We start from the raw sequence: 25,991 nt of genomic DNA, 5'->3' as shown, positions 1-25,991 counted from the left end.
GTTCATTGGTGTTTCAGGTACTTCTCTGTCTGTCTCTCTCGAGGCCCTCACCACCTCATCTGTTCTGACTAGTGTGGTGTCCAGACAGGGGATAAGCAGGGCTGAGTCTGATCCAGGTATGTCATCAATTGCATCTTGGCTGTTTTACCGTTCATCTTGTCTGTGTTCTTCTGATATGACTCACTTGAACCATGAGATGTTCCTTGAATATTCAGACGATCCTCTTTGGACAGTGACCATAGTCCTAAAGATCTTGGTATTCTCCCACAGCTCTTTTTCAAAGAGTGAGAATTAATCACTTTGTCCCAATGGTGAAGTCTGAGATGACTGCTCTACAATCTTTACTGGCTCTGTAGTTTGTGGCTTGCCATTTCTCTTGTTCTGCTTAGATATCCACGACTGTATGGCTCCAGATGGGTCCAACTAGAATGGTATCTTGAGTTCTCTTCAACACCCTGGGCTACTGTAAGGCATCTGTACGCTCTCAGGAACTGGTGCAGGTAGCACTCTGTGGCTGTGCCATGTTCCACACCAATCCTGAGTGCGCTGTTCAGGTTGTGCATGAAGCATTTTACCTCTCTGTTAGCTTGGCGCCACTGGGGGGGGGGGGTACTTCCCGATGTCTTATGTTCAGGCTTTGGAGATACAGTTGAAATGCTTGCCCCTGAAAAGGAGTCCCATTGTTAGTTTTAACTTCAACTGGGAGTACTAGTAGTAAATATATAGTTTGCAGTGCAGGCTTGACATAGCTGAACACTGTGGTCTGTACCATCTCCACCACGGGGTATTTAGAATGGCTGTCTACTATGATGGCTGTGAGCCTTCTGTCAGAAAAAATGCCAAAGTCCATATGCTCAAAGGCTTCTTCAGTCATGATTGGGGCTGCCGATGGGTCTCCACTCATGATGGTACAGGAACAGGAGTGGCAGTCTCGAGCTTTCTCCTCTACGCATTTATCCATGCTGGGAAACCACACCTGATCTCAAAGATGAGCCTTGGTTTTTGCCTTGCCCTGGTGTCCCAGCTTGACCAGACTTGTCCATAGGCTTCTCTGCATCACAATCTTTCACCCTCAGAGTAGTAGTCATGCATCGCTTGTGCTGAGCTCACCTAGCACTCTCCAGATTTGGTTCATCGTCAGCTGTGAGGACTTTTTCACAGCTCAGGAAGCTGCACCACTAACGTTTGCAGAGTGCTTCCTTCGCCTTGGAGATGCAGGTGTCATCTGCTGTGGCTATTTAGATTTCTTCCAGAGATAGAGCTCCTGGGCAGGGTTCCAAAATGATCATCTTTACAAACTTTGGCATCTTCTTCTTCCTCTGGTGGGCTGCTCTTCCTTGGTGTCGAAGGGTGTCCAGACAGGTAATCCACAGGGTTTTTGACTGCTGGTTGGGACAAAACCTCAAAGAAATATAGTTGAATTTGCACAGCCCATCACTCGATGCTTGGTGGTCAGTTTCTGCAGTACCTGCAAAGAGGGGAACCAATGGTTTGTGGTCGGTCACCACTACAAAAGTTTGCCACATAGATACTAGTGGAAATGACTTCATGCCCAATGAATTGCCAATGCCTGTGCATATTGTGTTTCTGTATAGGTGAGGGCTGTTCTCACGTAGGCGATGGGAAGCCATGATCCGTCCTGCTTCTCCTGCAGAAAAAGTCTGTCCGAAGGCCCACCAGAATTGCATCAACTACTAGCTCTTGCTCTTTTTTTACTGGGGGGGGGCACAATTTTCTATTGTAGTGTCTTCCAGAAGCTCCTCTTTCACTGTTCTCAATGGCTGGTCGTATTTGCTGTCCCGCTCCAATGGGCAGTCATGTCTAGTCAGGCATTTAAGTGGTTCTGATAAAGTAGCCAGCTGACAAATAAATTGCCCATAGTAATTGGCCTTCCCTAAGAAGCTTCTCACTTCTGATGCATTACATGAAATTGCTGCCATTTGTATGGCATCCATTTTCTTAGGATCAACTTGTAGTCCTCCTCCAAAGAATCAGTATCTGAAAAATTCAAGGGAAATTGGTATAGAATGTGCACTTCTATATGTGGAGTGGTAGCCCATTGTCCGCAAACCTCTTCAGTGTGTCCCTCAATCTCACATCTTGCTCCTCCAGGGTATCTGAGTATATCAAGATGTTGTTGTCGACGTTCAGTACGCAGAACAATCTTAATAAGGTATATCCAATAATGTCCTGGAAAAATCACAGCAGAGGAAATTCCAAAGTTGGGGCATTGGTACCTGCAAAGATCTCTGTGGGCTGAGAATGTTGTTATCTACCTGTTCGCCTCGTAAAGCTCGAACTGGTGGTAGCCTGCATTGAGATCTAGCTTGGAGCTCCATTGAAGTCTGCCATAATGTCATCTATTGTGTGGGTGATGGGTCTTTCACTTTGTTTTGCTTTATTTAGGAGCCACATGTCCACACGTGGTTGTATGGCTCCATTGGCTGAGGGTGGTTTGCCCTCATCTTCGGTAGCTTGTATCTGTGGCTGGTGCACCACTACAGGATATTGTTGGTGAAGTGGTTCATGCAGCTACACTTCAAGCATGCCCTCCCTTGCCTTGGGCACACATTGGGTGTGCAGTATGAAAGTCTGCAGTTTCCACACCCTTTTTTGGTTGTTTAGCCAGGGTAGAGCTGCATGGCTGGGTGAGGCGTCTTTGGATGGCAGCCACCTGTTCAACTTTAACTTCAACTGTGTGGTTTATGGCTTGTAGGTCTGCAGCCCTCATTATAGCAATCTCAATGTCCTCCACCCCACCGTCATCCAGTCCGTGGGACCTCACCAGTATCAAAGTATCATCCAGTGAGATGCCAGGCTGACAAAGTATAAGGTTGGCCAAAATAGACGACTGGCAGCCCTGAATTATTTGCCCGCTAATCTTGTCTCGCTGGTCAATGCCAGTGCTAATGCTTGTGAGCTTGCGCATTTGCACATATAGATCATCCACTGACTTGTCTGCTGTTTTTCGGGCCTGCCTCAGTTGAAATCTTATTTAGTCAGGGTTAAGTTGGGGGTCAAAGGGCCGGTTTAGAGCTTGCACAGCAGCATCAAAATCAGCATCACCTCCCCTGTTGGTAAGGTTTTTGAATAGGTCATACAATTCTGTGCTGCCTCTACATGGAGCATCTTCACTTCTCCGCCGGTCTTCAGCGTGGTGAGGAAGTAGTATTGAAGGCGAGCTATCCATTTGCACCAGTCAAATGCAGTCATTGAGGGGTCAACTAACTGTATAAATGGTGGCAGTGGCGTGAGTGATGTGTGTGCACATCACTGGAGTGCAGGTAGCACTGCGTCTTGTTGCTGAGCAGAAATGTTCGCTTTTTTTGTTAACTGTTCAGATCACATCTCTTGCTCTCTCAAGGTCACCCACAGCTTCAGGCACGTGTTGAAGCCTCACAACCGTCTATTATGGTCTAACTCCTGGATGTTGCACTTGTTGCGTGTTACCACAGCGCTTAGCATTGCAAATGGATGAGCTTGCTTTTTTTTTTTTTTTTTTTAGCTGAGGCCTGTATTTCCATCATTCACTTGAGTTGTTTTAGCTAGTTTGCAGTATAACTATTTTCTTTCATTATTGCCTATTTCTTTTATTCATTACACTTTCTAAAGTCCTTTATTTTGGTTTTCAGCACACTGGGCAGATTTGCAAATTGCCTCCGGGTTAGGGCATAAGTTCACTCATACGCGTGCTCCCATGTACTTAGCTCACTCTTCTGACTCAAATGTTCACTACCATTCAGGCCCCGGGGATGAACACCACGTGTAGGTGGCCAAATACTAGGCTGATGCGTGGCATTGCTGGTGACCGCTAGGTGGCACAGCAGGCCCTTCAGGGACACTGCTGTGGTGCACAGTCAGGCATGGAGGCACCAGGTGCAGTGGTGGCCCAGCGCTGGCACTGATCAGGTCTCAGATCCACTGACTGCAGGAGCAGTGGAGGCACTGGGGATTCACAGCGGCAGGCCATATGTGCTGCTGAGGAATCTTTTCTGGCTTAGGCGCTGCATAGTGCATGGCACAGCAGTTGGTCAGCTGCAGGAGTCTCTCATGAATGAGGACAAGACCGTCATCATCACCAGTGTGAGGTGTCAGCACTATAAGTAACGGATACAGGCTCAGGTACTGGGTGACACCAAGCATTCACTTTGACTTTATTTATACCATCGGGTCACGCTCAGCCCTCCAGCTGCATGGATGATACAAAGTATGGTAGAGGCTGCATGGGACTCTAAAGCAGTCCTAGGAAGGAAATTATTTAAATGGCACTAACACGTAGGGCGAAAACTCTATGTATTTCAGGAAAACTTAGATTTTGCTTTCAGCTCAGAGCCCCCCATTATTTTTATTTTTTTCAGTTGGAAAGCTAAGGTGACTGACGGTCAGGCAGCTCTATCGGGCTAGACTGCTTGACATTCAACAGTAAAGGAAGAGCAAGGGTTATAATATAGAATGTACTTCCACTATTAGAAACGCTATTAGATCAGGAGATCTCTAATTATGGTGAGTAGTCCTTTACCAAGGAAGCATAGGTCATTGACTCTGCTTACCAGCAGACAGTCATGACACTTATCAAGGCCCACATGAGGTCCTTAGACTTTTGGTAGAGGTTCTGGTTATTGAGGGTGCGATAGGCTGAAAAATAATACAATGAAATAACATAATTTTTCTGTGCTTACCAGAAAAAAGAAACACTATTTAGATGCTATTCGTTTAGCTTTCCTCATTTTGAAATGTACGTTATTATGAGTTAATGTGAATTCCTGAATACTTTTTTTAACTCAACATTAAAGCTGAAAGTCATTCGACTCAAGTACTTTACCATTATTCTGAATATACCATTTCTCTTGGTTCAGGATGGGTCAATGATGTTTTTATTCATGTACTTACACATATAAAACAGATCTTGTATCCCCAACTTTTCCTCCATCACCAATGGTAAGTGTGTCATAACCACGCTCCAACTCGAATACTTCAAATGCAAGCTTGATGACCTAAAAGAAAATAAATAATTCCTTATAAGTAACACGTAAAAATATAATAAAGATATGTTGCGAATGCATAAGAAGTGACTGGTTTGTGTTTTGCTTGTGAATCAATACTAAGGTGATCTTTAGTTATAAGACTTTAAAAGTAACTTTTCATAGAGAAATGTTCACCAGTAAATGAATATCAAAAAACAGAAGACATATTGTGCTCTTGTTACTTAAAACCCAGCAAAGAAACACAAGGTTGCAGTTACATCACTTAAAATGCAATTGTATATTCAGATAAATATATCCTTTAACACATAGTAGCAATTACAATTCATAAAGGCTTTACGTATAGGGGCCAACATGCCCTTACCTATTACATAAAAATACCTGTACATATATTTCACTTTGGTCAGTAGGCTGCCTCATTACCTACTATTAGGACTTTAACCCTGATATTGTGCACTTTTGAAGTCTGGAGTTGGCGCAAAGTCCAAACTTTCTGCTTCCTTTACCCAGCTGCCAATTGGTTTGGACTTTAAGCAGGGCTACCTTAATTTTCGCAGAAAAAGAATGTCACATGACATCCCTGACGACACCTCTACTTAGGAAAACTGCATATCCTATTGCATCCCTGTCACAGGATTTAATGGTGGCTAGTGGGCCTGTGAAGAAGTGACAATGTGACTGTCACCACAAAGATGACCCATCGACTTAGAATGTATGCATAGAAGAGTCCGATTACTGAAGAGACTCTGGTTAACAGTGCTAAATGGCAGAATTCTCCTGCTGTGTATGTATACCCCTTATGACACAAAGTCATAGTGCCAAAAGGACCAGTGACAGTTCTGAGACACTACCTGAATGTCACACTATTACCCAGTGGAGAGAAACATTTCAGGCTACAGTCATATCCATAGTCCAAAATCTGTTGACCACCAGTTCTGTAGCCCTTGATCACATATGATTCTTTCTATATGCTGAATTTACCTTTTATTGCACTTAATCACTAGTGCATAGGATTTACTATTCATAACATAACTAACTCTTTACAGTGCAATGTAATGGAAAGATCAAAACTACAAAAAAACTGGAAAGCTCAAATTGTACCTTTGCACTATAGTTCGTGAGGGGCACTTGGCCACAGACCAAACCACCTTTTCTGTGCAAGCACATGGATGGCTCATACCCTTTGACACTAGCATTATAATTTTGTCTGACTAAGCATGTAGGATGAAAAGGGGAGAAAATAGCCAGTAATTCTTCCTCCTATATGAGAAACAAAGAATATTTAGCACGTTAGAGACTTTTGTTATAATACTGAATGCAATATTTTGCAACAGCCCTTTTTATCAAGCAGGTAAACACCATGGCAGCTTCACACAATTTTGCAGTAGTAGATGGAGCTTCATAGTTGTTCGAATGTGAACTTACCAATAACTGCCTTATAGTGCGTGGATGTTGCAAGAGTGCAAACATTTAATGATTTCTTTTTAATCATTTTTAATATTGACTGTCTATTCTTGACAGAAACCTGGGGCAAACCTGATTTTATTGGAGCCACTCCCCTGGGAGATTCCAATTTTAGGCTAGATAGCACAACAGGTAGGGGAGGAGGACTTGCAATTATTTGCAGGACTGTTTTTACGTGCATATGGAATGGCACTCTCTCTATGACATGCAAAGCTATGTTTTTTTAAATTCTTTTAAATAACTCAGTACTCCTCGAAGGTCTCTTAATTTATTGTCCCCATGGTCCCTTTTCTAGTTTCTATCAAACTTGGACCGATTTGTTAGAACCCTTGGTCATGTCCACCAAGGCTATCATACTAGGGGACTTTAATATTCACTTTGACGAGATTCACAATCCGGCGGTCATGGAATTTCTAAACTTTATGTCGATCCTTGATTGGTCACTTAAGGTGTCCTCTCCCACTCATTTAGCAGGACATCTATTAGATGGGGTTTTTGCCTGTACTGAGGATCAGATGGTTTTATCTAACATCCCGCTGAGCTGGACTGATCATAATCTCTTGACTTTTATAGTAACAGCTGGTCTTTCTCCCCTGGTACCCATAGCCAATAACAAATCTATCAGACTATGGAAATGGGTTAAGTTGGAAGAATTGGCCCCCGCCTTGGAAGAGGGATGGGACAGGGCGAACAAGCTGTCCCTGCCTCAGTTAGATAGTTTCAATCAGGGAATTGAAACAGCCATGAATCTATTGTTCCCCCCCCCCCAAATACTTATGCCCCGTAACTCCAAGAAGCCCAGTCAACCCTGGTTTACTAAAGAACTTAAACTCCTTCTGAGAAAGTACCACCAACAAGAGCGATGCTGGAAATCTACTCTTTCCCCAGGGGAGAAAGATAAACTGAAATCGGTCCTTAAAACGTACAAAGCAGCAAGTTTCAAAGCCAAATCTACTTTTTATACTCTTAGAATTAAAGAGGCCTCAAACGCTCCCAGAGAGCTTTTTAAAGTGATTAAGACTCTGTCCTCCCCCTCAAAGTCATCTGTATTAGAAAACTCTTACAAATTTTGTAATAAAGTAGCTGAGCACTTTGAAAACAACATTTTACAAATTTCACTCCCTATGAGGACATTGCGGACCAATTTACCATGACTTACATGGATTCTAATGCATGTCACCCTACCCTATCCAATTTTCATTCCCCTTCTCAGGATTGCATTCAAAAGTTGATTTCTCAAATTAAATCAGGCTCCCACCTGGACCCTTGCCCCCCCTCTCCATTTTTCAGCTGGCTCCTGAGCTTTTTTCCAGAGCCTTAGTCCCTATCTTTCAGGAGGTTCTCTCTTCAGGGGTCTATCCAGTTTCCTGGAAGGAGACTATAGTCATCCCCCGGAAAAAAAATTAAAATGGAGACAACCAGGTCCTAAGTAACCTACGTCCAATTGCGCTCCTCCCTTTTCTGGCAAAGATCTTTGAAAAATACATTAATAAGGAACTAGTAAAATTGTTAATGGAAGAGGGAGGACTAGATCCTTCCCAACATGGTTTTAGAAACGCACACAGTATGGAGTCCGCTCTTATCTCTTCTTCGGACTCTATCCGGAGAATGGTGGATGAAGGGCAAGGGGCTATCCTAATTCTATTAGACTTGTCTGCGGCTTTTGACACTATTTCACCTAAAACTCTGCTACCCCGCCTTTACCAACCAGGCATTAGAGAGCAGGTGCTTAAGCTATTAGAGTCCTTCTTGACTGACAAATGGACCTCAGTTAGCTGTGGCAGCTTCAGATCTACGGCCTATCTGCTACCCTGTGGGGTCCCTCAGGGTTCTTCATTAAGCCCCACTCTGTTTAACGTGTTTGTTGCTCCACTGGCCAATTTGATTTGGTCGTTTGGATTCATTCCCATGTCCTAAGCAGATGATACACAGCTAATTATCCCAGTTAATAAGAATTGGGAGGAAGTGGCTGATCGTTTTAATAATTGCATGCAGGCAGTTAATAACTGGATAAGGACTAATTGGCTGAAACTCAACGGCGCCAAAACCGAAATTTTCTGCTTTGGACCTTGCATCGAGCAGTGGAATACACGGTGGTGGCCGACCGACTGTGGCACCCTCCCAGTCTCCACTAGCACTAGTAGGAATTTAGGAATCATCTTTGATGCTCGCCTATCTTTTAAAAGTCAGGTAAATCACACTGTAGCAACATGCCTTTGGATTTTAAAAATGTTAAGAAACGTTTTCCCCTACCTTCAACGGGAATGGAAAATCACAGTCACTCTAGCCCTGGTCATGTCCAAAATGGACTATTGTAATGCCCTTTTACTTAATCTGGACAGAGTTTCCTTGAACAAGCTACAGCTGATCCAGAATATGACCATTAGATCCATCCTCAATCTTCCTCACTCTGCCTCAGTCAAAGACAGTCTCAAACAACTACATTGGCTCCCGGTGGCTCAGCGTATTATTTAAAAAATGCTCTGCATGACCCACAAAGCTGTTCATGGCATCGGCTCTCACTACCTGGTTTCTAAACTCTGCTGATATAGACCCAGGCGACATCTCAGGTCACTTGGGGCCTACAGAATTCAGGCCCCTCGTACCTACAAAGCTAAATGGGGGGATAAAGCCTTTACCGTGGTGGGGCAAAATGCTGAATTCTCTCCCCCTGAATATCAGGAAGGAATACAGCTACTTAAGCTTCAGGAAACTGGTCAAAACCTGGCTCATCCCACGTTAGTCACAGCATCTGCTTTTTCTTTCCTTTTCCCTTTCTCGGTTTTGCACCTCTCACCTCTTTTTAGCACTTTGATGCTCTTTGAGCCGGAACACGCTTTATAAATACCACTTACATACATACATACATACATCAATAATGTACTAATCGTTGATGAATTAACATGTGAAAACGGGTGACTTTTGTAAATGGTCACCATAATTCATTTTGTTCTCTGTCTAAGCAAAACTTCGGTTACAATCATAGTTATTTTCCTTTGCTAAAATGCTTACATAAAAGAGTGTGATTAATAGCTTATAAATGTGTAAACAGCTACCCCTAGTGGGTTTATGCATTATGTCTTACAAGGTCAAATCTATTAAGTCATTACACAAGTTTGAATGTTCTATTGTTTGAAATTGTCACTAATACGTGGTTTCTTCCTCGAGGAAGGAAGTAGATGTTACAAACAGAGACGTTTCTTCCTGAGAAGAGAAGTTTAGACGAGATGGAACAATGGAGTCACAGACGAGACAGAAGAGGAAAAGTTACTGTTTAATTGTGTCCTAGTTAATACTATTGTCAACATACTTTTGATTATCTAATAAATGGTCATTGGCTGATTTGTAAACAACCCCATATACTGGCCAATCATGGACTTTTCAAGATTTAATATAACATTCTGTCATCTGTTCTAAGAGAAATTCCTTTAGTCATTGTTAGAAATGGGGTTTCTGGTTGGCTAGGGTATGCACCTCAGCCAGGCAGAACCCACCCACTCTAGTCAGGGCAAGGGAGTTACACGTCCAAAATAACCCCTGCTCACCCCCTTGGTAGCTTGGCACGAGCAGTCAGGCTTAACCCGGAGGCAATGTGTAAAGCGTTTGCACAACACACACAACACACGTGACGCAATATCCCCACCACAAAGGAAACACAACACCAGATTATATGAAAATATACTGTATTGTACACAAGGCAATTATCAGACCAAACATCACATATCAGTACTATCCTGCTACCTTAGCAGTTGTCAGAATGTTACACATTAGTTACTCTGCAACCTAGCAGTAGTCACAAATAACACACAGGTTACTCAATATTCTGCAACATAAGCAGTAGTCAGGAAACACGTTATTATACTAAAGCACTTGTCATAGGAATATCATAAAACGCCCATAGTAGGAACATTAGAAAACATATGGCAAGTTAGAAAAACATATTAGCATGTCATGCCCATAACAGGAACATTTGCATAGACATATGTAAAAACATCAAACGCAGGTAGGTAATATATGAATCAATAAAAGTCTGTAGAAAAAACTTTGGATTGCAACTATATTGGTCCTTTAAACAGTACCTGGTTGGATGAAGGCACCTCCATTGCCTAGAAGGCGAACAATGGGGCCCCCGGCGCTCCTATGCGCAAAACGGGTACTCCCTTATCCTCTGGGGTCAGAGGAGGGTGACATGCACCTTCTCTCTTTTATAGACAGGCCTGGTGACTGTGATTACTGGGGCCCCCCCAGGGCCTCAACCAGCCCTCACAAGGTGGGCTAAAGCCAGCAAAAACAACTTTGGGCAGGAGGGGGGCACCACCCCCCCTCCGGTTTATTGACGGGCCCCTCTGGGGGACCCGCATTCTCTGGGGCCCCCTCAGGCCTCCACTGGCCCTTCCACTAAGGGGGGGGCCACAATAATGCCCGTTTTATCTAAAAGCAGAAAAGGAGCGTCCTGCTCCTAACGCAGAGGCCAGGGGGAAGGGAGCACTCCCCGCGCCTTCCCCTGGTCCTGCCATGAAGCCACAAGAAGATCGGGCCCCATGAAGAGCAGACACTCGCCCACACCCGATGCGGTGCGCGAGTGTTCTTCCAGCTTCCTGAGCCGCCGCGGTGATCTCTCAAGGATCGGAGGTAGCTGGTGCCCCGGGGGCGATCCAAAGAGTGGACCGTGCCCCAGGGGCACTGAAGAGTGAGCGATGCTCGCACTCTGTAAATATCAGACGCCCGGGCTGCAGCGGTGATACAGGGCATCAAAAAGAGCGCTTTTCAAAGTGCCAAGCCACTCTTGAAGCCTGGGCTGCGGAGGTGATCATTTTTAAAGGGGCACAATGCAGCAAGGAGCCTACGAGCTCCCAAGGCTCCATAAGCGCGCTGCAATCAGCGTTATGGCATCCGCAACCACGGCGAAGCATCCCTCGTGAAGAAATGGATGCAGGGGTCAGGGGCCACAGCACCCTGCCCCTGGGGAGCAGAGTCTTAAGAAAAGGTCCTCGGGTGGAGGGCCCAGCAACAGGCCAGCACAAGGGAAAGGCAGCAAGTGGCAAGTCCTTCACAGTGACCAGGCAGGTCACAGGTCAGCACAGCAGCAGCAGTCCATGGCGGTTACTGGTGAGTCCCTTCAGTCTTTGGGGTCCAGTTCCAGGATGATTCCAAGAGTCTCCAAACTGTGGGGAAAATTCCCCTATACTTATACTCAGTCCTTACAATGTTTTGCAATGGTAGGGAGAGGAGGTTCCAGCCAGTTACAACTGGTTCTGGGAGTGCCCCCTCTCTCCTTTCAGTACAGGCTCCAAACATCAGGGGGGGTCAACAACCCTATTGTGTGAGGCCAGGGCACAGCCTTTACAAATCTAGGTGTGCCCCGCCTCTCCCTTCTCTCAGCCCAGGAAGACTATTCAGTATGCAGATGCACCTCTGTGACACCTCCCTGTGTACAGCCTGTCTGAAAAGTATGCACAAAGCCCCAACTGTCACTCTGCCCAGACATGGATTGGATTCAAGCTGCAAAACACCAGAGTCATAAGCACAGATAAATGCGCACTTTCTAGAAGTGGCATTTCGTGATAGTAATAAAAAATACACCCACACCAGTAAGAAGCATTTATCATCACCATCACAACCATACCAAACACGCCTACGCCTCCCCTCATAAATCAGACAATACCCCTTACCCATAAGGCAGGGCATTTCTAATGCAATCCTATGAGAAGGCAGCACTCACAGCAGTGAGACACCAAGTTAGGCTGTTTGTCACTACCAGGACAGGCCATGCAATATGGCACATGTCCTGCCTCTCTACATACATGGAACCCTGCCCATAAGGCTAGCTAGGGCGTACCTTAGGGGTGACTTACATGTAGTAAAAGGGCAGTTCTGGGCCTGGCAAGCAAATTTAGATGCCAGGTCCCTGTGGCAGAAAACTGCGCACACAGGCCCTGTGCTAGCATGCCTGAGACAGGTTTGAAAGTCTACTTCAGTGGCTGGTGCAAGCAGCGCTGCAGGCCCACTAGTAGTATTTAATTTACAGGCCCTGGGTATAGAGATACCACTGTACAAGGGACTTATAGGTAAATTAAATATGCCAATTAGGTATAAGCCAATCATACCAACTTTAGGTGGGAGAGCACGTGCACTTTAGCACTGGTCAGCAGTGTTAAAGTGCTCAGAATCCTAGAGCCAACAGCGAGAGGTCAGAAAAACCAGGAGGAAGGAGGCAAAAAGACTGGGGATGACCCTGTGTAAGGGAAAAAGTCCAACTGTCATTCTTCTTCATTCTTCATTTGTGTGAATTAAGGAAGTTCTTAATGGTGGTTCGAGTCATATTAGTGATGTGGGATTAGCTGTTGAAGTCCCAATTCTCTGAAAACCTACCTGATGGTGTCCCCTTACTGAAGTAGACTGTATGTTGTTGTTCTATGGGTAATGCATGAAATTGCATTGCTATATGTGTCTCTTTTGCTTTGCAGGTACCAGCTGCAACTTAGTTTAATTGCTGCATAATAATGTTTTTTTTATAATAACCCAAGATTTTTCTAAATTTGTGTTTCTAATTCTTTTAACATGAAGTCCAACATGTTAATGCTAATTTGTGGTTAGTAAAGGAATTTACCTTCACACAATCATGATTTATATTGACATACATTGATCTTTTACCCTGATGTATACTTTATCTTTGTTGCCATTCTTGGTGTTATTAATCAGTGTGATGATACTTGAGATTATTTGTTTGATTGCTTTGATTAAACTTAGATATATAAGATTTTCTAATCATCCATTATTGATTCTATATGCTTATCATTTATGTTTGAGAGTTATTTTCACGACATTAGAATTGTTAATATAGGGAAATAAATTCAAACACCTTCTTAATAAACGTGTGTGGTTATTGTTTGATGTTCAGATCTTTAAATATATTGACTATTGTTGATGACTATAGAATCCATTCTTGACATCCCCTCAAGACTATGTCGCTTCAATCCATTGGCCTATGGTGCATAATCCACTATTCAGTTTGAAGTAATAGGTAGGATTTCTTGGCACTGCAGCAATGTACATAAAGGGTAGTTGGTCATTACAATAATGAATCTCAATTAGGTTCCATGATGTGAATTTATTAAAACATAGTGCCCCTAATTAACACTGATAGACAACTATACAACTGCCCTTCACCTTCTCCAAAGATTAAAAAACGTATGGGGTCTGATTTGAAGGATGAAAAAAAGGGAAAACCAATAAACAAGCAGATTTTCTTACCAGGTCCCTCGTGATGTGACCTGCATATTAGTGTTAGCTGAATGTCTGAGGTACCTCTAGTGGACTTCCCACCAGCTCAACCATATGCCCAGTGAATTTATGGAAAATGCTCTATTGGAAATGGATGGTAAATCACTTGTTCTAGAAGGGCTAATCCTCTACCACACCTGGCAGATGCAAGTCCATGAAAAACTACTATGGAAACATGGCAAATCGTGCACTCCTAATGCTGGTTATCCCTCCATTGGTCTTTCAAAATCAAATGTGTTATCAGCAAAGTATGTTTATAGTCTCATTTGCACCAACCACTCTTGTGACCTCAATTTCCTCCATACAGCATGGGCACTGGCAAACCATTCCTGGAGGTTTGCCCTCAAAGCCACCCTTCTGCCCATCACACTGGTGAAAAGCTAGAAATGTGGGAGATTGTCCACTGCCCTCTTGGTGTAGGCAGACAATGTGCCACAACAGCAGATGGATCATCCAACAGCCGACATCTAAATAAGCCCAGTTGTCCTTGATCAATGTACACTAGTTAAACAGTCCTATACATTGCTGAAATCTGTCTACCAGCAGCTTATACCCTTGATCCTGTCGACCTGCTACATCCCCTGTCAGAAAACAAATGTTTGTTGGTTGGGAATATAAAGTATCTCTACCTCTACCATGCTAGTGGACATAAGTAGCATCTTGCCATGTGGAATGATGTTTTGGATAGAATAGGTAAATGAAATACAAATGGGTAACCGTGGCTACTACACTGCCATAGTGTGCTGTAGCACATAACTTTACCTGAAATGTTACAATTGTTTTAGCTGTTACCTGCAAGTATGTATATACCAGCTTATTGTTTTCAATATACCATATTTAGTGGTTCACACAATTATATAATGAATGGGATATCATATATAATTGTCACCTGGCATTAATTAAGTCCATATGTACAGGGTATATATTCAAGGTCTACTGAAACATGGGCAAAGATCATGCATCTTACACTGTATAGTACAGGGAAGTTTTTAATGTATTATGTGTGCCTCAAAAGGGACTTAGGCCCTCATTACGAGGCTGGCGGTCTTACAGCTGCTGATACAGCAGTAAAGACCACCACATTACAAGTTGTGGGGTTTGGCCGAAGCAAAACCACCACAATGCCGCATGGCTCGCAGGTGCGGTCGTACCAACCCAGCTGGCGGTGAGCTCCTCCGGGCTGGTAGAAGGCCTCTGCCTGCTGGCCAGATTACAAGGTAGCAGACCACCAGGCTTTCTTTGGTGGTCACCCCACCATGAAAACCCTGGTGCTCACGCACCCAGCGACACGAATCTCCATTCCTGTCGCCGGCACACATATGCACACATGTTCCCACACCTCTAAGCTCCCCCACGACCCGGCCACACACTTGCAAACACTGCCCCTACCCAACCGCACATATCCATATAAAATCCCCCACCCGCTCTCACACTGACATACCCCACTCGCAATCATACATACACCCCCCTCTGCAATCATTCACACCCCCACCCCTCCACACATGCGTACTTCACACACACACACCCCCCTCCACGTACCCACACTTTCACACATGCCCCCTCAGTTGCATACTTGCACACACACACCCTTATTTGCACACTTGCACACATACACCCCCAATCACTTGCACACTTGCACACAGACACCCCCAGTCACTAGCATGATTGCACACAGACACCCCCACTCACTCGCAGACTTGCACACATGCACCCTCACCGACATGCATCTCAATACACACATATACTCACTCACATCTGACACCCCCCTGTGCATACATGCAGACACCCCTCCCAACCACAGGCATACATCCAGACGCCCATCAGCTCGCTCACAAACATGCACTCAGACACCCCCATTTGCACACACTCTGACAGATACCCCCACCCCTCTGCAGACAAACACACAACCCTCCTCTCAGCATATATGCACACGCACAGCCTCCACATACACATACATAGACACATGCACACCCATTCAGGCACACATACACACGCACACCACACACATGCACCCAATACCACCCCCCTCTTTCGGAGAATCAACCTACCTTTTCCAGCGAGGTGGTCATCTGGGAGGGGATGGGTCCTGGTGAATTTTACCGCCAGCACAGCACTGCCGACAGGACTCCACCACGCCGTATTATGTATCGTAGTACAGCGGGCAGTGTCTTGTTGCAGTGGTGGTGCTGGAACCACTTCTTCAACTCCGTCTGCTCACTCAGAGCCTTGTGCTAGTATTGACAGCCAAATGAGTCATTAGTGGTGACTTAACAAATAAATACAGATTTCTAATCCATCTAGGCCTGTTCAGGAAAAATCCTAGCAAAACCTGCACAATTAAATAGCTTTTTATATGCTTTTCACTATAAAAGCACACAAAGAGGTTAGGTAGGTCAAACACTAAGGCCATCATTGTGACCTTGGTAGTCTACAGACTGCCACATTATTATCGTGGTGGTTCAGCCACTGTCAGAATGCTAGCACCACCTGTTTCCCTCAGTTCTACCCTGGGGATTACGAGCCCCCTCTCTGCCAGCTTTCACATGGTGGTTGCACCGCCAGGTAAAGGATGGCGGAGACAAGGTGCAGGGAGCACTGCTATGCACACAGTGAAAATTCCGACAGGTGCTTTTTCACCCTACACACAGCAACAATGCCGCTGGCTCCATTATGAGCCAGCGTCAATGTTGTGGCTGTTTCCCGCTAGGCCAGAGGACGGAAACACCGTTTCCACTTGCTGACCCTGCAGAGATCTTGTAATGGGGCCTGCGGGAAGGCGGCAACACTGTTGGCAACCTGAATGCAGGAGTTTAGCAGACGTGCTTTTCCACCCGCCAAACTCAAATTGAACCTGTAAATTTCAGTGTATAACACATATTTTAGGGGAAAGTACACATGCTTTACTATTGTTTAGAGTTCTAAACCCAGCAAGATCAGAAAGGAAAAAATGGCAGACCATGAAAAATATGGGTCCATTTCTCATAACAGTTATATAAAATGCTTTAGTATGTGTTGAAAATTGTACTTTATTCTCCTAACATGCAGCGCATATTGTCTTTCCTTGCTGTATAGTTTGCCTTTTCTTGCCACATAATTTAATTATTCATGATCCATAATTTGCCTCGTTATGGCTGCATGAATCCAAAGTTCCTATCAAACCTAAAAATAAACATTTCAGCTGCCAGCTTTATTTGTGGTAATTCCGTCTCTGTACAAATTAAGGCACAAAAAGGGACTATTGTAAAAAGTCAAACAATTGCCACCTCGCCTGGTTCCATATGTTGTCCATCCATGCTGAACAGATTACAATGTGTCAGAATAAAAGCCATCTACATGAAGTAGTTTGGTGTTTTGCCTTTCTGTTTCAGAGATCTGATTTGGCAGTATAAGAAGGTTTCTCTCCTTTATTTAATCATTTCCCTGTCAAGGGCTTTGCTAACAAAACAAGTGGGCAGTCAAGGGAACTGTTACACCTGACAACCTTAGGGTGGTCATCCCCCAACTATTTGCCTGCCTCCCTCCACTTTTCTGACACTGTTTTTGCTGGTTTTAGGACTCTGAGCACTTTACCACTGCTAATCAGTGCTAAAGTGCATATGCTCTCTCCCTTAAAAATTGTAACATTGGTTCATTCCCATTTGGCATATTTGATTTACTTTCAAGTCCCTAGTAAAGTGCACTGCATGTGCCCAGGGCCTGTAAATCAAATGCACTAGTGGGCCTGCAGCACTGATTGTGCCACCCACATAAGAAGCCCCTTAACCATGTTTCAGGCCTGCCATTGCAAGGCCTATGTGTGCAGTTTCCCTACCATTTTCACTTGTCATTTATAAGTATTTGCCAAGCCTTGGGGGGCGTGGATAACCGCCTAAGATGGCGGTCGCATAAACGGGAAGCTCCCGAACGGGCCCGCCGTAAAATTGCAATCCGACACATATCGGGGCGGGAGCGCGACTGGAACCCAAATGCTGACACGGAGGAGGTGTGGAGAGTCAGACGGCGCAATCCAGGGTCCCCCAAGAGGACTGAATACAATCAAATAAGAAGAAAGCTGAATGGGCCTGTACAAGACAAGCAAAGACGTGCGATGACGGGGCCAACTACTGCCAAGAGGCGCTGAAAGGAGGCGCGAGGAATCACCCAACACCTACGGATGCAGAGAACGGATGAGGCCTGGGAGCGAGACACGTGGACTGACATGGCAGAGAAGCGGTGAGTGGGGGGAACGAGGATACGGCCGAGGGCGGAAAATCAACCGAATAACAGACCTACTTGCCGATCAGGCCGCAGGCATCCCTCCCCCCACCCCCGTCCTTGAAAGCCCCGGAAATCGTGCATACCACACCGAAAGGCCCGCGGCATCTACAACCACAGAGCTAAGAGAAAACGCTCTGGTGCTGGGGAGGCGCTTTGATCTGAGTTGTAACCTGGGCTTTGCTGTGGCTTCATTTGGAGAGCATGACGACAACATCCTACTGGGCGGAAGACTAGACACGGGGGAAGCCCCAGTCGGAGAGTACAGACGACCGCTGAGGCGGCCAGAGGTGGCGCGAAGGGAAAGGTGAAGAGCTAGATTGTGTGATAACAAGTGCTACTACGGTGCACACAAAAGGAATAATTCACAAAACCATTCCTAAGACCTCCCCCTCACCCCTGCTATACTCCGCAAAGCAGAATTAAGATTCTGACAACCTGATTAAATGCTATAAAAATAATAGGACCCGACCCTGCGGCCTGGGCCCTTCCCTACCCATGGTCACGCTGGGAGCCGAACAATGGCGCACGAGAGAACCCTCAGCACCTACGAATGCGGAGAACGGAACAGGCCTGGGGGCGAGACACGTGGCCTGACATGGCAGAGAGGCGGTAGGTGGGAGAGGCCGAGGACGGAAAATCAACCAAATAACAGACCAGCTTTTCGATCGGACCACCGGCGGCCCTCCTCCCTGTCCTTGTAAGCCCCGACAACCGTGCACGCCGCACCGAAAGCCCTGCGCCATTTACAACCGCAGAACTGAGAGAAGACGCTCTGGTACTGGGGAGACGCTTTGATCAGAGCTAAAACCTGGACCTTGTTGTGGTTACATTTGGAGGCATGACGACACCGTCCCACTAAGCGGGGGACCGGGCACAGGGAGACACCCCAGTCGGAGAATACAGACGACCGCTGAGACGGCCTGAGGTGGTGCGAAGAGAAGGGTGAAAAACTAGATTACGTAGTAACAAGTGTTACTGTGGTACACACGAGAGGAATAACTCACAAAGCAATTCCCGAGATCTCCCCCTCCACCCTACTATACTCCACAAAGAGGAAATAAGATTCTGACAACCTGATCAAATACTATAAAAACAATAAGGCCCGAGAATCAGCCAGGAATGAACGCATGAAAATCCGATCTGAGGTGTAAGACAAAAGAACATTACAGGGAATTTTGGTAATGGGCCGCACAAAGGGCAAATCAATGGAGGACGGTGTGACCCCAACTCTCCGGAGTCAGAACCCAACGCCCCAGGTGAAAGAGAATATGGATAATCTGGACACTATACTACAAGAAATTAGAGACTCTCGCCAAGCCATAGAGAACAGATTAGATATGATCACAAAGGACATGAATATAATGAAAGATGACCAGGCAAAACTCACAGACAGGTTAAAACAAACAGAATCAACAGTGACAGACATCCTCCCAACACACAATGACAATAAAAATGCCATTGCGAAGCTCCAGCAACAGATGGAAGCCCTGCAGGAAAGGATCGAAGACGCAGAGGGGCGCTCACAGCGCAATAATATACGCATAATTGGGCTCCCTGAGGGCAAAGAAGGAAAAGACCCCACACAATATATTGAGACATGGCTGCAATCCATAGCCAAAGACAAACTGTCGATTCACTTTGTAGTGGAGAGAGCACACTGTATCCCCGGCAGAAAACCCATACCGGGAGCCCCAGCAAGACCTGTAATAGCACGAATATTGAACTATAGAGATAGAGATGTCGCCTTACAGGTTGCGAGAGAACTAGATCCCATTATAACAGACAATGCCAGGATCTCACTGTACCCAGACTATACACTGGCAGTCCAGAAACGCAGAGCATCCTTCCAAATAATAAAACAAAGACTAGGCAAAATGGAGATAAAATATGCACTACTATTCCCAGCAAAACTTCGCATCACACATAACCCAAAAACGTACTTCTTTGACTCGCCCGACCTGGTGAGTACCTGGCTCGACGAAAACTTCCCATACTCACGAGCGATGGAACAGAACAACGGCCACCATGCAGGACAACTTCCGCAACACCGTAGAGACAAACGGAATAAAGCCCAAACGTCGCGGAAAAGAACAGGCCCAACACTGCGTCAGGCCCTGGAGGGACAGAACAATGCATTACAAACTGCGGGCTCCCTACGAGAGATGAACTCTTCTCCCTGCAGAACTGCTTCTTCAATAGATAGCATAGTGGCATCAGACTCAGAGGGGAGCATGGCTTTATTTCCAGACATTACTCCACAACTATCTAGAGACCTTTAGCAGATGTAACCCCATAAGATCATTCACAAAATATCTATTATGCTTTCTGATCGACCCCCTCACCCCGATAATAATTGTGGTGGGCCAGGTTGGTAGAGCTCCTTGACATACGTTGAATCTTTTTATCTCACATAATCACTAACAAACCCGCTGGCAGCGCCCCATTGCGCAATCCCCTTCCAGCACGAATTGGCTGCTTCGTTGTAGCACCTAGGTGATGTATTACTTAATTGTTTGGCAATGCAAGTTTAGGCTTTGCCTGGTATTTCTATTAGAGTATAAGTATGTTTATTTGCTATTAAGACAAACATCTACACCTATGCCAGATACACGACCCTGCAGAAACTATAGACTAACATGGGGCCACAAGCGACTGCGGATGCACAGAATCAAACTCAAATATGCATACACAACGTGAATATAATATTGTCACTTGGAATGTGAGGGGGATGGGAGCTGTCCAAAAAAGACACAGAATCCTTGCACAATTAAATCGCCGCAAAGCACATACTGTTTATTTACAAGAAACTCATCTTACTGCACATGAAGCGGTAAAACTTCGTAAAAAATGGCGAGTCCAGATCTTCCACACCTCATACTCGGCATTTGCACGAGGAACAGCTGTGTGGATAAGAGCTGGTGTGCCCTTAGAAGTGGTTGATACTAAGATTGATGTGGAAGGCAGATTTGTTTTAATCAAGGGTAACTTGGATGGGAAACCAGTGGTGCTGGGCAGCATATACGCACCAAATACTGGCCAAGACACCTTCCTAGAACGCCTATCCAGAGTGCTATCCCTATGGGCACATATTCCCTGGGTAATTGGGGGAGACTTTAATGTGGTGTTAGAAATTTTCATGGACCGGAACACCCCTCCAATGTCAGGAACAAATGCACGGAGTCAAGCAGATGCACTAAAGAGATGGCTACAGGGATGGTCCCTAGCAGATGTATGGCGAGCAAGAAACACTAACATGAAGTAATATTCCTTCTATTCCCACCCCCATAAAGTACACATGAGATTGGATCAGATTGTCTGCATTGAGGCACTACAGACGCGCATGACCAAAACCACTTACCTTGCAAAGACACTATCAGACCATAACCCTTTAGAAGTGACAATGAAATGGGGACGAAAATCCACACCTATCCCAACATGACGTTTACTCCCCATAATGTTAGAAGACACTGCCCTACGAGAGGAACTAGCACAGACAATCAAGACCTTTTTCCATAACAATACAGACACAGCTTCCTCCCCACTAATAAAATGGGAAGCATTCAAGGTGGTTATACGAGGGGTTATAATAGGAGCAGTGACGGGAGTATGAAAAACTCTAGTAAGGGAACTGACACAGGCAGAAGAAAAGCTGAGTATCCTTGAGAAAGAATCGGTCATAAACCCACCAACACTACAGCACTGCAGGGTCTCAGCTCTGAACACGCCCACCTGGTAGAAAAACTCCGAAAATTTGATCATTTTAGATATAAGGAAAGAATGCACAGAGAAGGTGATAGGGCAGGACCACTCCTAGCACGACTAATAAGAGAAGAACTAGCCCTCACTCCCATACTGCATATTAGGACACTACAACATGGCGATATAACTACCCAATTGGACATTAATACAGCCTTTAAAGACTATTACATGGCTTTATACTCCGCACCACCCCCAGTAGAAGAGGGGAAAATTGACTCTTTCCTGGCTAGGATGAAACTTCCAACACTTAACGAAGAGGACGGGCAGATACTGGGAGCTCAAATTACACAACTGGAGATTAAGGAAACTATCAAAAACATGGCGCACAATAAAACGCCAGGAACAGACGGTCTACCAGCGGAATTGTACTCACTATTCAACACACTGCTCACTCCACACTTAGAACGATTATATCAAGCATCCTTAGAGATGGGACGATTGCCCTGCTGAAACTGGGTAAGGACGCAACGGATATGTCATCGTATAGACCACTATCCTTACTAAACATGGAATATAAAATCCTAGCAAAAATTCTACCACAAAGGCTCCTACCACACATAGCCAATCTTATACACACGGACCAATGCGGTTTTGTACCAACGAGGAACACCTCCTTAAATGTGCGTAGATTATGCCAGGTAATGGATGTGGCAAGGGGGAAGTTCCGACACGCGGGATGTCTCTCGTTGGACCTCCGCCAGGCCTTCGACTCACTTAGCTGGGAATACATAATAAAGGTACTAAAGAAGTTTCAGGTTCCGCCGGACTATAATAAATGGGTAAACCTACTATATGCGGCACCAACAGCCAGAGCACGTACAGGACAAAATATATCAGACACTTATGCGGTACATAGAGGCACAAGGCAAGGCTGCCCTTTATCCCCCTTACTATTTGTCTTAGCCATAGAACCGCTGGCACAATTATTGAGACAAGAGGGCGGAACATGGGGCATTGAAATAGATCATGCACAACACGTAGTTTCACTATACGCAGAGGATATTATATTATATATAGAGGATCTGAACCAAAACCCTAACAAAGCGGTGTATATCTTTGAAGAATTCAGGCCCCTATCTGGACTGGCCATAAACTATAACAATTCCATAGCTTTCTCCTTCTATGAGCCACATAGAGACAATACGTTACCATTTGGAGATCACCAACTACAAGTTGCAACGGACACTTTCCGATATCTTGTGATTCAAGTATATCGCACTCCAGAAGACCTCCTGGAATGTAATTTGAAAAGAGCCCTCTCCTCACTTAAAACACAGATCCAATTCTGGATTACGTTACCAATATCAATTGCAGGAAGGTTGGCACTAGCCAAAATGGTGGCACTACCCCGCCTACTATACTACTTCACCAACCTAACAGTGAAAGTTCCGGAATCATATTTTAAACTACTCAACTCTATGTTGCTGGAATTTATATGGGGGAAAGGACGACGCAGAATAAGCTTGGCCAAATTACAGTTGGCGGTAGAGCAGGGAGGGATGAACGCACCAGACTTTAAGGCTTACTGCATAGCGGGGCAGCTCCAGTGGCTGGCGTGCTGGCTTAGTGGCCGAAACTTACAAGAAATAAACTACAATCAACAGATGCTAGACAGGGGTAATCTACACTCCTTGTTATGCCCCGGAACCCTGATTCAGGGACACACCCCTCTCTTGTTGAAAATAGCACTCCAATATTGGCAGCTGGCACTTCTATACACCTCTGGCACGATCCCCTATTCTCCCAATATCCCACTGTTGTGATTACCAGTAACCATAGGTAACTTAACCCCTGCACAACTACAAAAATGGGCGCAGGAAGGTGTAGAGCTCATAGGTTCTTTGTTTAAAGACCAACGTTTACTAACACACACTGACTACATCCATGAACACAACCTGTCAACCTCACTTTTCCTCCTACACGCTAGTATTATGCATTATGTCACTAAATACTGGGCCCGAATAACACAGAGCCACCTACACACGCACTAGTACACTCCATATATGCTATAGGCCAAGGGACACATATGGTCAAGTGGCTGTATAAAGGACTGAAAACCCACCTATCTAAACCTCTGATGGAATTAAAAATCAAATGGGAAACAGACCTAGGAAGCGAGATATCAGAAGAGGAGTGGACTAACATATTAAAATCCCCAAGCCAAATATCCAGTAACACAAGGTTTAAATTCATTCAATAAGCTATACTTCACAGAGCATATCTTACCCCACACAGACTCCATATCTTATAGCCAGAACTGCCCTCAACATGCCCTAGATGCAGGGAGGAGGAGGCGGGACTCACACACATGCTCTGGAACTGCCATGCCATCTCTGAATACAGGGGAAATATAACCAACTCCCTAAATATGCTAGCAGAGAAGACTAAATACTGTAAAATGGAGACATGTATACTGAGAATGCTCCCATGTCCCCAAAAAAAGAAAGTTCTCCCTAGATGGATAAACCTAGCACTCCTATTGGCTAAACGCCTACTGACTAGGAGATGGAAAGCCACGACAGCCCCCACGGTGGGCCAATGGAGGACGGCGGTAATAAAATGGAGTAAAGCAGAAGGAGTTGCCCTTAGAAGAGAAGAAAATGCCGGATGTGGGAAATACCCAATAGCCAAGGAATGGGATGAATTAGTAGAAAAGTTCACATCATTGGAGAAAGGTGAACAGGGTGAAGATGCATCTCAATGATACCCATAAGATAATAATCACTAAGTACATAATGAAATAGACGAAACACTCCCACCCCCCCACAGAAATGTTTTCTTACATACATCAATAATGTATAATAATTGATAACTGTTAGAAATGGGATTTTTGGTTGGCAGTCAGGTTACCCTCTGTCCAAGCAAGAACCCTCACTCTAGTCAGGGTAAGTAACACACAATCCAAATGATCCTATGCCCACCCTCTGGCACGAGCAGTCAGGCTTAACTTAGAAGACAATGTGTAAAGAATTTGCGCAATAAATCAAACAATAACACAATATAGCACCACAAAAATACACCACACAGTGTCTAGAAAAATATATAATATTTATCTGGGTATTTGTAGATCAACACAATAAAAGATGCATTAAGAATTTGCAGAGATATATCTGAAAGGTGATAGAAAGTGTCTTATGTCTTTAAAAAGCAAACAAAGTCTCTTTCAAGCACAAAGTACCTGGTTTGGAGTGACAAATCTCCGCAGAGGGCCACAGAGGAGGAGATGCGTGGAAAAATGGTGTGTGTGTCGGTTTCGCCCCTGCACACTCGGACTTGCGTTGTTATTTTTCACGCGGGGAGACGTGCGTCGGTCTGCGGGAAGAAAAATGGTGTGTGCGTCTGTTTCGCACCTTCACACACAGACTTGCGTCGTTATTTTTCACTCGGGAAGACTTGCGTCGTTTTACGGCATGCGGGCCGACTCCTTCTGTGGGTCACAGGATTACCAGATGTCCCAGGGTCTGTGCGTGGAATCCTAGGCTTGTTAACCGGCTGCGCATCATTCCGGTGGGCTGTGTGTGGAATTTTCTTCCTCACGGCAGGCGTCGTGTCCATTTCCTCTCTGGAAGCCGGGCGGCGTTGTCCAGGAAGGCCATGCGTCGAAGTTCTGGTCGCACCGTACATGTTGCATCGAGCGGCGTCTTTCCGGATCGCGTGTGGTGAATTTCTCACCGCGGAACAAGCTGTGCATCGAATTTTTCGGCGCGCACGGCGTCCAGTTGAAAGAAAGAAGTCTTTTTGATCCTGAGACTTCAGGAAACAGGAGGCAAGCTCTATCCAAGCCCTTGGAGAGCACTTTTACAGCCAGACAAGAGTTCAGCAAGGCAGCAGCCCAACAGCAAGCAGCAGTCCTTTGTAGAAAGCAGTCAGGTGAGTCCTTTGAGCAGCCAGGCAGTTTTTCTTGGCAGGATGCAGGTTCTGGTTCAGGTTTCTTCTCCAGCAAGTGTCTGAGGTGGTAGGGCAGAGGCTCTGTTTTATACTCAAATGTGCCTTTGAAGTGGGGGAGACTTCAAAGAGTGGCTTAGAAGTGCACCAGGTCCCCTTTCAGTTCAATCCTGTCTGCCAGGGTCCCAGTAGGGAGTGTGGCAGTCCTTTGTGTCAGAGCAGTCCCTCCACCCTCCCAGCCAAGGAAGACCCATTCAAAATGCATATGTATGCAAGTGAGGCTGAGTACCCTGTGTTTGGGGTGTGTCTGAGTGAATGCACAAGGAGCTGTCAACTAAACCTAGCCAGACGTGGATTGTA

The 25,991-nt window shown here is 45.3% G+C and overlaps 1 protein-coding gene across 1 annotated transcript in view; it reads right to left on the bottom strand.

Annotated features, from left to right (window-relative positions):
• Positions 1-25,991, bottom strand: part of CSMD1 (CUB and Sushi multiple domains 1) — a 5,088,256-nt gene that overhangs the window by 2,290,840 nt on the left and 2,771,425 nt on the right. Inside the window, exon 11 of the mRNA XM_069235813.1 lies at positions 4,891-4,994. Coding sequence (XP_069091914.1) covers positions 4,891-4,994 — 104 coding nt within the window. The remainder of the gene's footprint in view (positions 1-4,890; positions 4,995-25,991) is intronic.

Source organism: Pleurodeles waltl, chromosome 5, assembly GCF_031143425.1.
Source record: "Pleurodeles waltl isolate 20211129_DDA chromosome 5, aPleWal1.hap1.20221129, whole genome shotgun sequence".
Taxonomy (NCBI): domain Eukaryota; kingdom Metazoa; phylum Chordata; class Amphibia; order Caudata; family Salamandridae; genus Pleurodeles; species Pleurodeles waltl.
The sequence above is the reverse complement of the archived record's forward strand: the minus strand, read 5'-3'. Positions and strand labels throughout refer to the sequence as shown.